The 13331-nt window shown below is 53.7% G+C and overlaps 2 protein-coding genes across 2 annotated transcripts in view; one reads left to right on the top strand and one right to left on the bottom strand.

The window, feature by feature from the left end:
* Positions 1 to 855, bottom strand: part of PPM1M (protein phosphatase, Mg2+/Mn2+ dependent 1M) — a 7902-nt gene extending 7047 nt beyond the window's left edge. Inside the window, exon 1 of the mRNA XM_019619969.2 lies at positions 772 to 855. Within this exon, the coding sequence (XP_019475514.1) occupies positions 772 to 855 (84 nt within the window). The remainder of the gene's footprint in view (positions 1 to 771) is intronic.
* A 2555-nt stretch (positions 856 to 3410) lies between these two features.
* Positions 3411 to 13331, top strand: part of TWF2 (twinfilin actin binding protein 2) — a 15011-nt gene continuing 5090 nt past the window's right edge. The window contains exons 1-4 of the mRNA XM_003210009.4: positions 3411 to 5726; positions 7776 to 7954; positions 8998 to 9093; positions 9490 to 9594. Of these exons, the coding sequence (XP_003210057.1) occupies positions 5630 to 5726; positions 7776 to 7954; positions 8998 to 9093; positions 9490 to 9594 (477 nt within the window). The 5' untranslated portion in view covers positions 3411 to 5629. The remainder of the gene's footprint in view (positions 5727 to 7775; positions 7955 to 8997; positions 9094 to 9489; positions 9595 to 13331) is intronic.

Raw genomic sequence — 13331 nt, 5'->3', positions numbered from 1 at the left:
CGCCTCCCGCCGCAGGGCTGCGTTCTAAACAGAAAGAACGCCAGCAGTGCTGTCTCTGGAATTTCCGTGTTGGAAGAAGGCCGACTTAGGGGGAAGGATATGTGCGGGGATCCCCGGAGGCGGCCCCGAGGTTTTGGGAGGGTGACCGTGTGTGTCTCCGTGGCGTTTCCCCCCGCTCCCACCTGACACCTCCCTGAGCAGCGTTAAGCAAGACCGGAGGCACTGCATAATTGATGGAACCGAATTGATATGCGAGCAGAGGTGGGAAAGATGCCGGCCCTGGGCTATGCTGGGCGGGCTGTGCCAGCTCGCTGTGCCTTCCTCGTGGCCAATGCCTCTCTGGGAGCATGGCGATTTTAGGGTGAATTTATGGCCACTGTTCCTTTGCAGCACACTTTGGTGACGTTCCCTTGGCTCGAGGACAGCCAGGAGCATCATTCCCGTTGGGTGCTCGTGGAGCAGCAGCTGGGATGCGGTTTGATGCTCAGATGCTGCTCCTGCTTGGCCTGGCAGTGCTGGTGGCCGTCGGCCCTTGGGTTCTCATTCATTGCCTCTAAGCCTTAGGCTGCCACATTAAAGCTCAGGACCTCTTTGTGCTTTTCTCTGGTTGCAACAACAACAAAACCGGAACCAAAGCAGTGGGCACAGCACTCTGAGCTCTCGGTGCAGGCAGCGTGCACTGCCCTGGTAGGGTTTGCAGCATCCTGGTGCTTGAAACAGAGGTGGAGGAGAGGCATTGGCGTTGCACCGCTGCTCTTGCAGTTCACTGACCTGTGCCAGCCCCAGCAAGGCGATCTCATCCCCTTCCCAAACTGCTTGGAAACTGCTGGGTGAGTGCATCAGGGGGTCCTTCATTCTCCCCCGCCCTGGCACAGTGGTCCCCATAACTCCTTCCCCCGTCAGCGAGCTGATTCACTCTCTCTCAGATGAGCACAGCAATGCTGCTGCTGCTTCCTCCCCCTCTGGGAGTGCCTTAGCTGTTTGCCAAGCAGGAGGGATTTTCCATGTCTTCCATCTTCGTGTGTTGTGGGTAAGCCACCCAGCCTCATCTGCGAGCCTGGCTCGCGGTGATAGCTCGGAAGGGAGAATTTGATATAAGCAGTGAAGGGAAGGCTGGGTGTGAGTGCCTCAGAAAGTCGGGTGACCTCCTTTCCCTGCACAGCAGGAAGCAGGCGTGTGCTGGGCAGGGGGGGGAGGAGCATCATTCTGTGTGAGCTGACTTTGGGGGAGAAGATGAAGGGTCCCGGGGAGAGGGAGGTGATGGTGGTGCTTGCATGGATGGCAGAAATGTTGGGGTGAAAACGTGTCTTGAAGGGTTTTTTCCATCTAGAAAGTGGGCAAGAATGAGCAAGAATGAAGTGGGAGGTGAAGAAGGAGCAGAAAGTGGGGGGATAGCAGTGTTGTGGCTGCTGAGCTGCTCCTTGCCCGTCCCCCGTGGGAGCTGCTGGCTCTGCTCCGAGGCTGACTCTTCGATGAGAAGGAAGCTCCAGAAGGAAACTGTCTCTATCCAGCACTTCTCCCACAGAGCGGTCGGGCACTGGCACAGCTGCCCGGGGAGCTGGGGGAGTCAGCGTCCATGGAGGCGTTCCAGAACCATGGGGATGTGGCACTGAGGGACGTGGGCAGGTGGGGGGGTGGACGGTGGGACTTGGTGACCTCAGAGGTCTTTGCCAACCATAGAGATTCTGTGATTCCTTGGCTGTAGGTGCGCTCTGCGGGCAGCAGAGAGGAATGGTGGTGATGGGGTTTCTGCTGAGATAAGAAAAGGGAAACGAAAACCTCCCTGCTCCTGGTGCCTGCGCAGTGAGCTGCTGCAGGGTTGGCTTTGAGGAGCTGATCTCCATCTGTGGTAACAACTGCTTCTTCCGGGCTGGGCACCAGTGCTCTGGTTCCTGGCCTTGCTTTGCAGCGAAGAGCAGAAATGCCTTGGGCATATGCAAAACACAAAGCAAACACCCCCATGACTCAGAATGCACAGAAGCAGGCTCTAACCCCTGCAGAAGTTGCAATTGAGCTGTAATTTTGAGGATGTGTAAATAATATGTGCCTCTTAAAGTAGTGGAGAAGAGGAAGTCCCTTGGAAAGTGCATGTCGAGAGCCTGTAAATGCAATGAGACCAGTGCTGGTCTGATAACCAGAGTGAGAGAGATTCTGATGGGGAACTGGGAGGTGCCAGGGTGGGGGGAAGGTGGCTTCCAGGCAGGCATATGGAGGCGAATGGCTCATGGGATGAGTGGCTGGAGATACCCAGGCAGGATATGCAGTGTGGCCAAGACTCAGTGCAATCCTCCTGCAGAATAGAGCCCAGCATCAAAAGGTTGAGGGAACTGGGTTTGTTTAGCTTGGAGAAGAGAAGGCTTTGGGAAGACCTCATTGTGGCCTTCCAATATTTGAAGGGAGTGTATAAACAGGAGGAGAAATGGCTGTTTGTGAGGGTGGATGGTGATAGGACGAGCTATCACTAAATAGGACTCAGTTTTAAACTGAGACAGGGGAGGTTTAGGCTGGATATCAGGAGGAAGTTTTTCACACAGAGGGTGGTGAGGCACTGGAACAGGTTGCCCAAGGAGGCTGTGGATGCCCCATCCCTGCAGGCATTCAAGGCCAGGCTGGATGTGGCTCTGGGCAGCCTGGGCTGCTGGTTGGCGACCTGAACACAGCAGGGGGTTGGAACTGGATGAGCATTGTGCTCCTTTTCAACCCAGGCCGTTCTATGATCATGGAGAACTGGAAGATGCTTTGGTTGTGTTCTCTCTTGCTCAGATGTTCTTTCACCCCCCTCCATCCCCCTTCCGTTCTACTTTCTCATGCAGTCTGTAGCTTTTTCAACAGAGAAAAAGGCTGCCTGCAAGGCCACGATGAGAAATGCAATCTTCTCAGTGCCCAAAGCAACCAGCCAAGCTGCAGGAGGGATTGGCAGTGTGCAGTTGCCTCAGCTTGAGGATAGTGGCCAGAGGATGAAAGATTGATGGCTGAGGGCTCAGGTTTCGTGCCGGGAGGCCGAGGGGACGCGGCACACTGAGAGAGGCATCTGTTTCAGGGGACATGTATTATTGATCCGGGAGCTGTCAGCAGGCCGGGGATGAGTGGGAAGGCCCAGCAGGTGGGGGCTGCTCTCTGGACACGGCCCCAGCTCCCTCAGTCTCGCGCGGCCTGTGCCGTTCTCCTTGCACGACACCAATGCTGAGGCTGTGTCAGCGCCACGTAACCTTGCTGCAAGCTGTGCTCCTGCTCCTGCCTTCACGACTGACTTTGCAATGCCATGAAGCCATTAACCAGCATTGCTTGCCCCCAGCGTGACCCTCTTTCCAGAGTTGCTGGCAATGCACGCTGCTCTCTCCCTCTGTGATGTTTTGCTTCCTAGTGAATTCATCCTATTTCTTTTTTTTTCTTTCCAGCCTGTTCCTCCAACCTTCTGAGAGAACAGGGAGCTCTCCTTGTCCTCCAACATGCACTTTGCCTCTCCTCTATTCCTGACTGCAGGACGCGTTGGTGCGGTGGCCAGATCTGACCGTGGAGATGTGGACTTAAAGCTGGACCCACATCGGGTCTGGGGACCTCCTGCTGTGGGCACCGACCCACCAAAATGCACCTGAGCCGCCTTCCCCTGGCCGTGCCCTTTTGCCTCAGCTGCTACCTACCTCCAGCAACCACAGTGCAGCATGGTGCCCTGCTGCCTCCAGGACCTGCCAGCACTGAGGACTTCCCTTGAGCTCTGGGCCCACCCTCTGCAGCTCCCATTGCCATGCAGCTGCTCTGGGTTTTTGTTACAGGCAGGGCTCTCAGCCCCGGGATCGCATCCTGGGGACACCCCTGCCGCCTGTGTCACCCCATGCCTCAGTGCTGCTCCCTCCTCCGTCCCTCTGCTTTTCCTTTGGAAGAGGCTGGGGGCTCTCTGTTAATATTTCAGGCACGCAGACTGTCTCGTCAGGTCTGCTATGCCAATTAAGCAGTAATCATGCTGTAATGAATCAGTTGCTGAGCTCATGCTGAAAGCCTTCACGGCTAGCATGTTCCTCTCCCTTGGCTCTGTGCTGCAGAAAGGAATGGCACAGACACATCAGTGATTATTATTACTTTTTTAAATTTTTGGTGGTTTTTTTCCCAGAATATTTTAGCTTGGAGCTAGGAATATCCAAGCTGTTATTCCCCCTCCCTCCTGTTTGGGCAGCACGATGGCAAAGCGTAACGCTCATCAGGACTCCTTGGCTCTCGTGTTTAGGTTTCCTAGGTGTAGAAACATCTCTTTTTCTCCTCCTCTTCCGCCCCGGGAGAAACCTCTCGTATCTTCAGCAGCCGCAGCAGCTGCTGGGAGGAAGCAGCCTGTCAGCAGGGAAAGGACTAAAAATACCCAGCAGCAGGCTGAGTGCTGCTGGAAAGCTGTGTGCCTCCATGCTGCCGGGGGGCATGGGATGGGTTTGGGAGGATGGTCCTACTCCCATGTCGTGCTTGGGTTTGGCTCTGAGCCTGAGGGCTGTTTCTCATCTGTGCCTTTTCTCTCTGCAGAAGATGCCCCAGGCTGGTGGGCCGTGGGCAGCTTGATCTGGTGGGGGGCAAGCAGCCCATGGCAGGGCTTGAGGCTGAGGGGCTTCACGGTCCCTTCCAGCCCAAGCTATGCTCTCAATGAGAAAGCATCAAGGAAAGGGAGAACTTCTAGACCTTTGCTCAGGACAGCTCTTGAGATGGTGAAACACATGCAGCTCAGATTTATCACATGGGAGGGAGGAACCAGTCTGCCCAGCCGCTCTGTTGACCCCACAAGCAGCAACTTCCCGTTGTGTTTGCGCTCTGGGGCTGCTGCAGGGAGCAGAGGATTGCTTATCTTTGCAGCACTTGTTTCTGTATTTCTAATAAGTGCTGCAGTGCTCTGCAGCTTTAAAGTCTCAGGATGGGATCTTCCAGGCGGGATGCCCTGCAGTAAGCACCCTGCCTGGGTTCTTCTTTCTTGCAGAGCAAGGCTGGAGCAGAACACATGGAAGGGTCTGTTATAGGGTGTGCACTTCTGTGCTGCCTCCCACAGAGCTCTGTGCTGCGTGGCTCTTACCTGCTCTGACCCCCGTGGCTCCTGGTGCTCTCTGACCCTTCAGATCCCCTTTGGCTGCACGGCCGCATCCATTGGGCTCGTTGTTGAGCTGTCCTGTGGGTATCTGCCTGCAGCCATAGCCGATGGCCTGCTGTTCTTTCCCAGAGGGCTCAGTTTCAAGCTGGTGCCTCCACTTTGGGCTCACTGACCTGCAGCGCTGGGGCTCAGCAGCATCCCCACCTTTCCTAACATCTCCCAGCCACCCTGCGCTGCAAAGTTAATAAACTTGTCACTTGAGCTCTGCCTGCACCAGCCAAGCCATCAGCTAAATTTGGGTGCTTATGTTCACCCAGGCCAAGTATCAGGTTATCTGGATCACATGTGCTCCCAGCTGCTATTTAACTCTGAAGCCTCTGGGAGACGCAGCACTTTACTAGCCCCGATGAGGCCAGCTGTTTGGATTTCATATTATTTTTATTATAACATTTTGGCACTGGTTCTTTCTCTTTTTTTTCTGGACTGTTTTTAATTAATATCCTGCCAAATCACTTATCCCCACGGCCTGTCAGTGAGCTGCACCTGCTTTGGCCCTTCAATCTGATCACAATGTTTCTGGTTCTTTCAGCCACCACGGAATTAAGGGACTTTTTTGCCAAAGCCCGAAATGGTTCAGTTCGGCTCATCAAGGTGATCATCGAGGAAGGTAAGCTCCATTTTTAAATGTTTTGATTTATGTTGTGTCAGCCCAGTTCTCCTCTTTTCCTTTCTTTCCTCTTTGCTGGCCAAATATGCTGAAAAATAGGGCTTGCATTTCTGGAAATGTTGTACAGATTCCAAGTGGGGCTTCTTGGCACGTGGCAGCATAGAGCAGAGTGCTGTGGGTCCATGTGAAAACCAAGCCCAAAACTCAGGTGAGCTGCTGAGCAACTCTTGGCAACAACAGCCTCGCAGCCTCTGCTGGGGCCGCTCTGGGATACGCAATGACTTTGCATCCTGCTGACTTCAGACCAGCTCTCCAGTGCCCCCAGTCCCAGGTCCTGCTCCTTCCTGCTGCTTTGGCACAGGGGGCTGCGTGTTGCCCTGCTGCGTTTGGCCACCAAAAGGTGCCTTTGGGACTCAGTTTTTATCTAATAAGCAAGTGGAGCAAAGCACTGATTGAGCATCCCAGCAGGAACCTCTGAGGTGTAGGTTTTCTGTCTGCTCAGCTTGGTACAATTGCATATGAATGACTTGTTTTTCACGGAGCAGTGTGGCACTGGCCTACCACTGGGACTGCAGTGACTTCAGCCACCCTGGAGCTCAGCAGCTGTGCATCCAACAACCATTTTTGTTCTCTGGTCATCTTTAGCCTTTAAAAAGCTCGTCCTTCTGTTAGGGATGAGTCAGATAAACCCAGGCTGCAGTGCGGCTGTGAGGACTGCTGGCTCTACGTGCTGCTCCATAGCAGCAACGGAGATGTGTTACTATCAGTGGAAATCACATCCCCTTGTTTGGCAGTGCTTTGTGCTTTGGATCCTGCCCTGCCACCATGCTGTCACCTCCATGGTCTGGGCTCTGGGAACACCAGCCACGGTGCAGTTTCTAGCTTTGCTGCGGGAGCTAGGGAGGAAAATTTGCCCTAAAGAGATTGAATTGAACTGCAGAGACTCTGTGGGAGGAAGCAGAACAAGCTGCAGAGCAAACAAAGGCTGAAAAGGGTGATGCTGGAGGTGGTCCTATAGAGAATGCTGATGCTGGTGTTGCATTTCTGGAACAGGCAGTTCTTCAGCCCAGGGAACACCTGGATGCTGCAGGCTGCTGAGGGCGCTGCTGTGGGCTGGCTTGTGCTGCTTCACCTGCAATGAATTACCTGGTGCTGGTTGCCCTGTGCATGGGGTGCTGGGACATGTGGCAGGTGGGAATGCCTTGGGGCTGCCAGGGTGTTTGGCCAGGTGAAATTTGTTGGGCTCTCTTAGATTTTGGAGCTTTCTAAAAAGCCGAGTCCTTTTGCCTCCCTGCTTTGTATTACTTAAGTCTACACTGAGGTTTTTATGCTGCTTCTTCCTTTCTTTCTCCAAGCAGATGGTTTTATTGGAGATAAAGTATTTTCAGCTCTGCTTTTCTGAAAGCACGTGTTGGGGATGGTGTCTGTGTGGAGCAGGGCTGACAGAGCAGCTCTGGGCGAGCTGCAGTAGTCCTTCAGCTTTTTGAAGCCTCTTTTCTTCCCTGCGAATCGTGTGGAGGAACATGATCTAAAAGCAGCTTTTGGATGTAGGGTGTCCCACACTCCAGGGACAGAGCCACAGCGCGTGCAAAACCTCATTGCTGCACTTCAGGAACACAGAAAACTGCTGTCCTTGCTTCCTGAGAGCTCTTCTGAAGAGGCTTTGGAGAGCAGCAAACCTTTCATTTCTCTCTCTGATATTTCTCTCTGTGTTCGTACCATGCCTACGCTAGCATTTAAATCCCAGCCCCACACTGCCCTGCTTGCTGCTTGCTGCTTGCTGCTTCCAGCCCCATTGATGCTTGCGTAGCAGGGGAAAAAATACCCTCTGGACACTTGAGATGCCACCACATGTGTGAACTACGTAAATCCTCTCCAGAAGCCAGGGCTCTCTGGCAGCACAGCCTGCTGCAGGGGGACACAGCGCAGACCCCTGGCTGCTTATCCCTCGAGCAAGTGTTTTTGTATCTCTGAGGTTACAGGGAGTCTGATCAAAGCAGCTGAGCCTTGCCTTTGCATAACCCTCACTTTTCTCTCTTCTCCTTCCAGAACAGCTCGTTTTGGGAGCACACAAGGAGCTGGCCCGGCGCTGGGACATGGACTATGATGCCTTTGTGCTACCCTTGCTGGATGAGCAGCAGCCGTGCTATGTGCTGTACCGCCTGGACAGCCAGAACGCCCAGGGCTACGAGTGGCTCTTCATCTCCTGGTCCCCTGATAACTCCCCGGTGAGCTCTGCTGTCCTGGGACCTGTGGCATTTGGGTGGGAGCAAGATGGGCGGGGGTCCAAAAATCTTCCTTCAGTGGCTCCAGGATGTGTAACTGTAGGCCAGCAACGACACCTGCTGGCTCGTAGGCCGGTGTTGATGTTCCTGTGGCTTGTGACGTTGGCCTTAGCATAACCCAGGGACTGTGAGCCTTGATGGCAGAGGGTTGGCTTGGTCCTCTGTGTCAGTCAAGGTGGGCTGGGAAGTGCTTGCAAAAGTTCTTTCCTGAACAGAGTTTTGCAGGAGAACAGTGCAAGAACAGTGCTAAAAGGTGAATGGAAGCAACGTTTTGTTTTGTTGGTGGGGAATTTTCATTGGAATCATGTGGTCCTTTATGGCGACTCAACAACATCAAACCACCAGTACTGTTCTATTGCAACATGATTGTTTTCAGGATTCCCTGTGAAGCTGCTGTCCATCTGTACAATAAACCAGTGAACTGTGTTTTGAGGCCAGAGCTGCTTAAGGCTGCAGCATGCACGTGCCTCCATGCATAGCTGTGGAAGTAGAGCTGATATGTGCCCACCTGTGCTCAGAGCAATCCCCTGGAACTAGAGCTGCTGAGGTTAGAAACAGGACTCAGGTAAAAACCAGGTGGTTGTTTCCAGGTACTTTATAGCTTGTAGTGCCAATAGCTACAGAGAGCTTTCTGCTCCCTGAGAGAATCTGGAGTCTCTGTATCAGTTTTGATGTATTTGTTTTTGTGTGTGTTTGTGTAATCAGAGCATCCCGTGGTTAGCAAGCACATGGAGGTGACATTATTCCTTGTTGTGCTCCTGGAGCAAGCTGGCTCCCAGGGATGAGTCTCAAATGACAGCACCAGCTGTGGTTTTAGCTGCATGTGGAAGGGGTGGCAGGCTGAGCTTGTAACCCAGAGGCTGAGCTTTGGGAAGGCAGAGCATTGGGGTAGGAGGTGACAGTGACCATCAGGTGCTAGTGGGATGGAGGTGACAGGTCCCCTGCTTCCTTCCCTGACCATGTCTACTGTATCCCTCCTCACACAGGTTAGGCTGAAGATGCTGTATGCTGCAACCAGAGCAACGGTGAAGAAAGAATTTGGAGGGGGGCATATAAAGGATGAGATGTTTGGAACAGTTAAGGTACAGTCGTGGTTCATATAGGGTTCTGTTCAATCTTTTGAGTTAAAACCTGAGCTCTGGGAGCCTACCCTAGACTCCAGCTGCTGGCATCCTGCTTCATGGCTGCAGTCAGACTCTGGTCTCCTTTTCTTCTTGCTGTTGTGGTCCCAAGCTTTGCCCCTCAACCAGGGGTCGCGCTGCTGCGTGGCTGGTGGGATGGCCTGGATGGGCAGGGCTCAAATCGAGTGTGGTATTTGCATGGAGGTGTCTGAGAGTACAGCCCACACTGGTCATTCACATCAGTAGGGAGAGAGCCAGAGCTTGGGATCTCAGATCCAGGCTGGGGTCATAGCCCTGTCCTGTGTGCTCTGTGGTGATAACTCCCTAATATTTCCCTTCTTGTCCCTCCGTCTGCAGGAGGATGTGTCCCTCAGTGGGTACCAGAAGCACGTATCATCCTGCTCTGCGCCCGCCCCGCTGACTGCAGCTGAGCAGGAGCTCCAGCAGATCCGCATCAATGAGGTGGGCATCCCGTGGCACCCAGCCCCAGGGAGGTTTGGAGCTCAGCCTTTGGTGCAGAGGTGGCTCACTCTTACAAAGCTCCCTTGTGCGTGTGCTTTTTAACCTGCTCCTGAACCTGCTGAGGTGGATCAAGCGTTTGCATGACCTCATGGTCAAACTGATGATGAATTTTATAGACTCTTTTCTTCGCTAGGACAAGAGCTTGGATATCTACTTTGCATGCTGTAATTAGCAATTAGCGGGCAGGTGGAGCCTCAAGGCAGGCAGCGGTGTCAAATCTTTAGATATCAGGGTGAAACCCAGAGCTGGAGTTGAATTTGAGGGGAAAACAGGAAGGATCCCAGCTCATGTTTTAGCTGTAGCAGTGTATCTTCCCAGTTTCATCTGTGGCTGTGAGGGGTGCTGTGCTAAAGGGGAGAGGTCTTAGCCTGAATGTTTGGGGCTTAGTGCTGGAAGGAGGTATGAAAATGGCTGGATGAGGCCAGGCAAGGCTGCAGCACAGCACTGCTCCTGCAGCAGCATGAGACACTCATGCCAATCTCTGTGATGCTGTGGAAACCTTGAGGCTGTGAAGAGGATCCTATGGGGTGAGAGGACTGCCTGGAAGCTGTGTTTGGGAGGAGGGGGATTTCACAGGGGCGTCACAGAAAGAGCATCCCTCTCTCTTCCTCCTGTGATGGGTCTGTGGGGCTCAGAGATGGATGTGGAGCCTGGGAGATATTAAGCCAAGCAGTCTAGTCCAGTTAGTGGCAAAGACAGGACAGGAGCAGGTCTGGGGGCAGTGCCAACCCAGTGCATTGATGTTGCACCACATTTCTCAGTACTGCCTGAACCTTCCTTTCCCTGTAGACCTGGAGAACTATGGAGTTTATTGCTTGTCCTGCAGCATCACTACTGAGCATGTGGTGACAACCACGGGGGTGGTGCTGGGCAGATATGATGAGTGGATCTGGGGCATGCCACCGAAAGGTGATCTTCTAATAGGGCTTGGTGTAGTCATCCCAACTCCCACCTAGAGGGTATGGGCAGGATTTAGGCTGGAGAATGCAAGATGACATCTTGAAGAAGAGAGAGCTAATAGTGCTTTGAGACAAGGCTCTGGGCTGTGCTGCTTATCTTGCAGTAACGTTGGGCTTTTATGGTCCCGCCCAGGCCATTGCCCTGGCTGGTTGGTGTTGTAGGATTAAGTGCTTTTTCTTGGCTGTGTCTTGCAGGGTGAAGTGGCTCAGGTAAGTGTTGCTCGTTCTGCTTGTGTTTCCAATGATCTGCTGCTTCCCACCCTCCTGACTGCAAGAGGTGGCTCCCGAGTGAGCGAGCTGCCCAGGTTTGGTTTGGTTGGGTTTCATTTTAAAGGTACGCTGTCCCCTGTGTAAGCCTGAACCACAGCGAGTAGACCTTCTCATCTAGAAAGAGAGAAAAATCACTATTTTGCCTCTGAATTTAGTGTGAAGCACCTGGATGCTTGGGCTGCTGTAGGGTCTCTGTTGGTGCTGACCTTAAAGCAAGTTTCTGGAGCGGTGCAAAGCAGAGAGGGGCTATGGGAGCAGCTTTCAGCACCCTGTACAGCAGTACCTCTGTCCTTGCCTGGCCATGCATATTGCTGCAGAAGCAGAGTGACAGTAACCTGTCTCTTTGCAGAACACCAGGTGTGCTGCAGCACAAGGGAAGGAGGCTGCAGCAGTTGTGTTTGCAGTGCTGGTGCTGTGCTGCTGGCTTGTGTTGGCTCTGCAAAATGCTGGCGCTTCCCCCTCTGTCCCCATTACCACAGCTGGGGTCAGAGAGCTCCGTGTCCTTTGTAGCTGAAACACTGGCAGTGTCTTCATGTGGGGTGACAAAACAGACACTGAGGAGTGGCTGTCACCTGCTGGGCAGCCCTGCAGCGAGCTCAGACCTCAGCAGCTCTGCTCTTTGGCTCTCTCTTTGTTAGTTCAGGACCCTGAGCTCTGTGAATCCACCAGGATTTTGGAAGTGACACAAGGGACACTGTTTCTTTAAAAGCTTTAAACCAAGTGCTTTGCAGTGCATGTCGTTGCCACTTGCCTGGGATTGCTGCTGGTGGTGCATCTCTTAGCGCGGTCTCTAACCTTTGTGAGTTTGGCATTTCTTACTGTGGAAGTGCTGGTATTCCTGGGCTGGCATCAGGCACCAGTGGGAAGCAAAAGGCAGCAGCAAAGCAGGAGGGTGGATCTGGCAGCTGTGCAGCCCAGCCTTCTGCACTGGGACAGGGAGGAGTTGGACCAGGCTGCACCTGGCATGGAAAGAGGGGATGTGCTGAGCCATCCTCCTGATGGCTGGGGGAAGTGTGAGGGAACTCTCCAAAGCTGAAGGCAGAAAATGCATCACTGCTGTGCTGGAGGCTGTGGGCGACCTATGGGCTCAAACAGTGGTTTTTAAATGGAGATTGAGCTGTCATAACAAGTCCCTCCCCAAATGGAGAGTCTTTCTGGAAGCACTTGGAGGCACTGCAGGCTCAGAAATGCAGAGGGAAACCAGGTTTATCTCTGGGGTGGGGTGGGAAATGAAGGCAAATTAGGAGCTCTGGTCAGCACCCTGCCAGCTCTCAGTAGGGAGGGGAAAGCAGAAAAAAAATCTAAAGAAAGGGAGGTAAAACACCCCCCAGCCCCGCAGCCTAAGTGCTGCTGGTGGGCAGGCCCAAGCCAAGAGCTGTGGGATGCAGCTTGGCCATCCCTGTGCAGAGCCTGGAAATGAGCCCAGTGCTTGTGGGTTTAAAAAGAGAAGGAGTAGGAAATGCCACGGGGAGGTGTGTTGCAGAGGGTAGCAGTGCTGGGATGACCTCTGATCTGGAGAGCTTTCCGACTCCATCTTGCTTCATCCAGCTTTGAAGCTCTTTGCTCATCTCCCCAGCATCATTTAGTTCTCAGGGCGTTTGCAGGGGAGAAACACGGGGGTCTGATGTTGGCAGTGGTAAATCCCATGTGTCACATCTCTGCAAGGGAGGAGAAGGCAAACCTGAGTGCCCTCAGCATCTGTGTGAGCTTACCCCGTCTTTGGCTGTGGGAATGCAGAGCTCCTCATCTTCCTATACTCTGAGCTTGGAAAGTAGCTTGGGCACATTTTCCCCAAACCTTTAGGGGGGATCCCTCTTTTAGGGGCTTCCCCTTTGTGGGGGAATTACCCCCAGCCCTGTTGCTGTAACTCCTCCATCCCAGCATGGGTTGGGCAGTCAGCAGGAGGCAGAGCGGAGCTGGTAATGCCCCTGGAGCTCCTGTTCTGTCCCAACAACCAGTCCCACAGCCGTGCTCAGGGCTGTCCCTCCCCAGCACTGACATTTCCCATGTCGTTTTGTTACTCTCCATGCCCGCACCCAGGACCTGCTTTCCCTGGCCTCCAGCAGAGACATGGTAGGCCTGCACCCTCCCGGCATGTTGGTACCACCCCCTCCTTGTTCCTAGACCCATCCATCCCTGTGTGGGTGCCGTTGACAGTGTCTCCTCTCCCACACCCGCAGGATTCCTGCTCACAAGACTCAAGCACGGAGATGGTAGGCTGCTCCACAGGCCGTGTGCTGCATGCTCTGCTCCCTTTGCCCCCTGCTCTGCCCAGGGGAGCTGAGCTCACGCCGTGCTGGGCTCCCTAAACAAACCCCCAGGGAGCTGGTGTCTGAAGTCTGTGTTGGACTTGAGATGGGGATTAGATCACTCCTGGGGATTTTTCTACTTCAAGTTGGCGATGGGTGGGCTGCTCGTGTGCGTTATTTTCCTCCATTATCACCATAG

This window comes from Meleagris gallopavo, chromosome 14 (genome assembly GCF_000146605.3).
Source record: "Meleagris gallopavo isolate NT-WF06-2002-E0010 breed Aviagen turkey brand Nicholas breeding stock chromosome 14, Turkey_5.1, whole genome shotgun sequence".
Taxonomy (NCBI): domain Eukaryota; kingdom Metazoa; phylum Chordata; class Aves; order Galliformes; family Phasianidae; genus Meleagris; species Meleagris gallopavo.
This window is presented reverse-complemented; position numbering and strand designations above follow the sequence as displayed.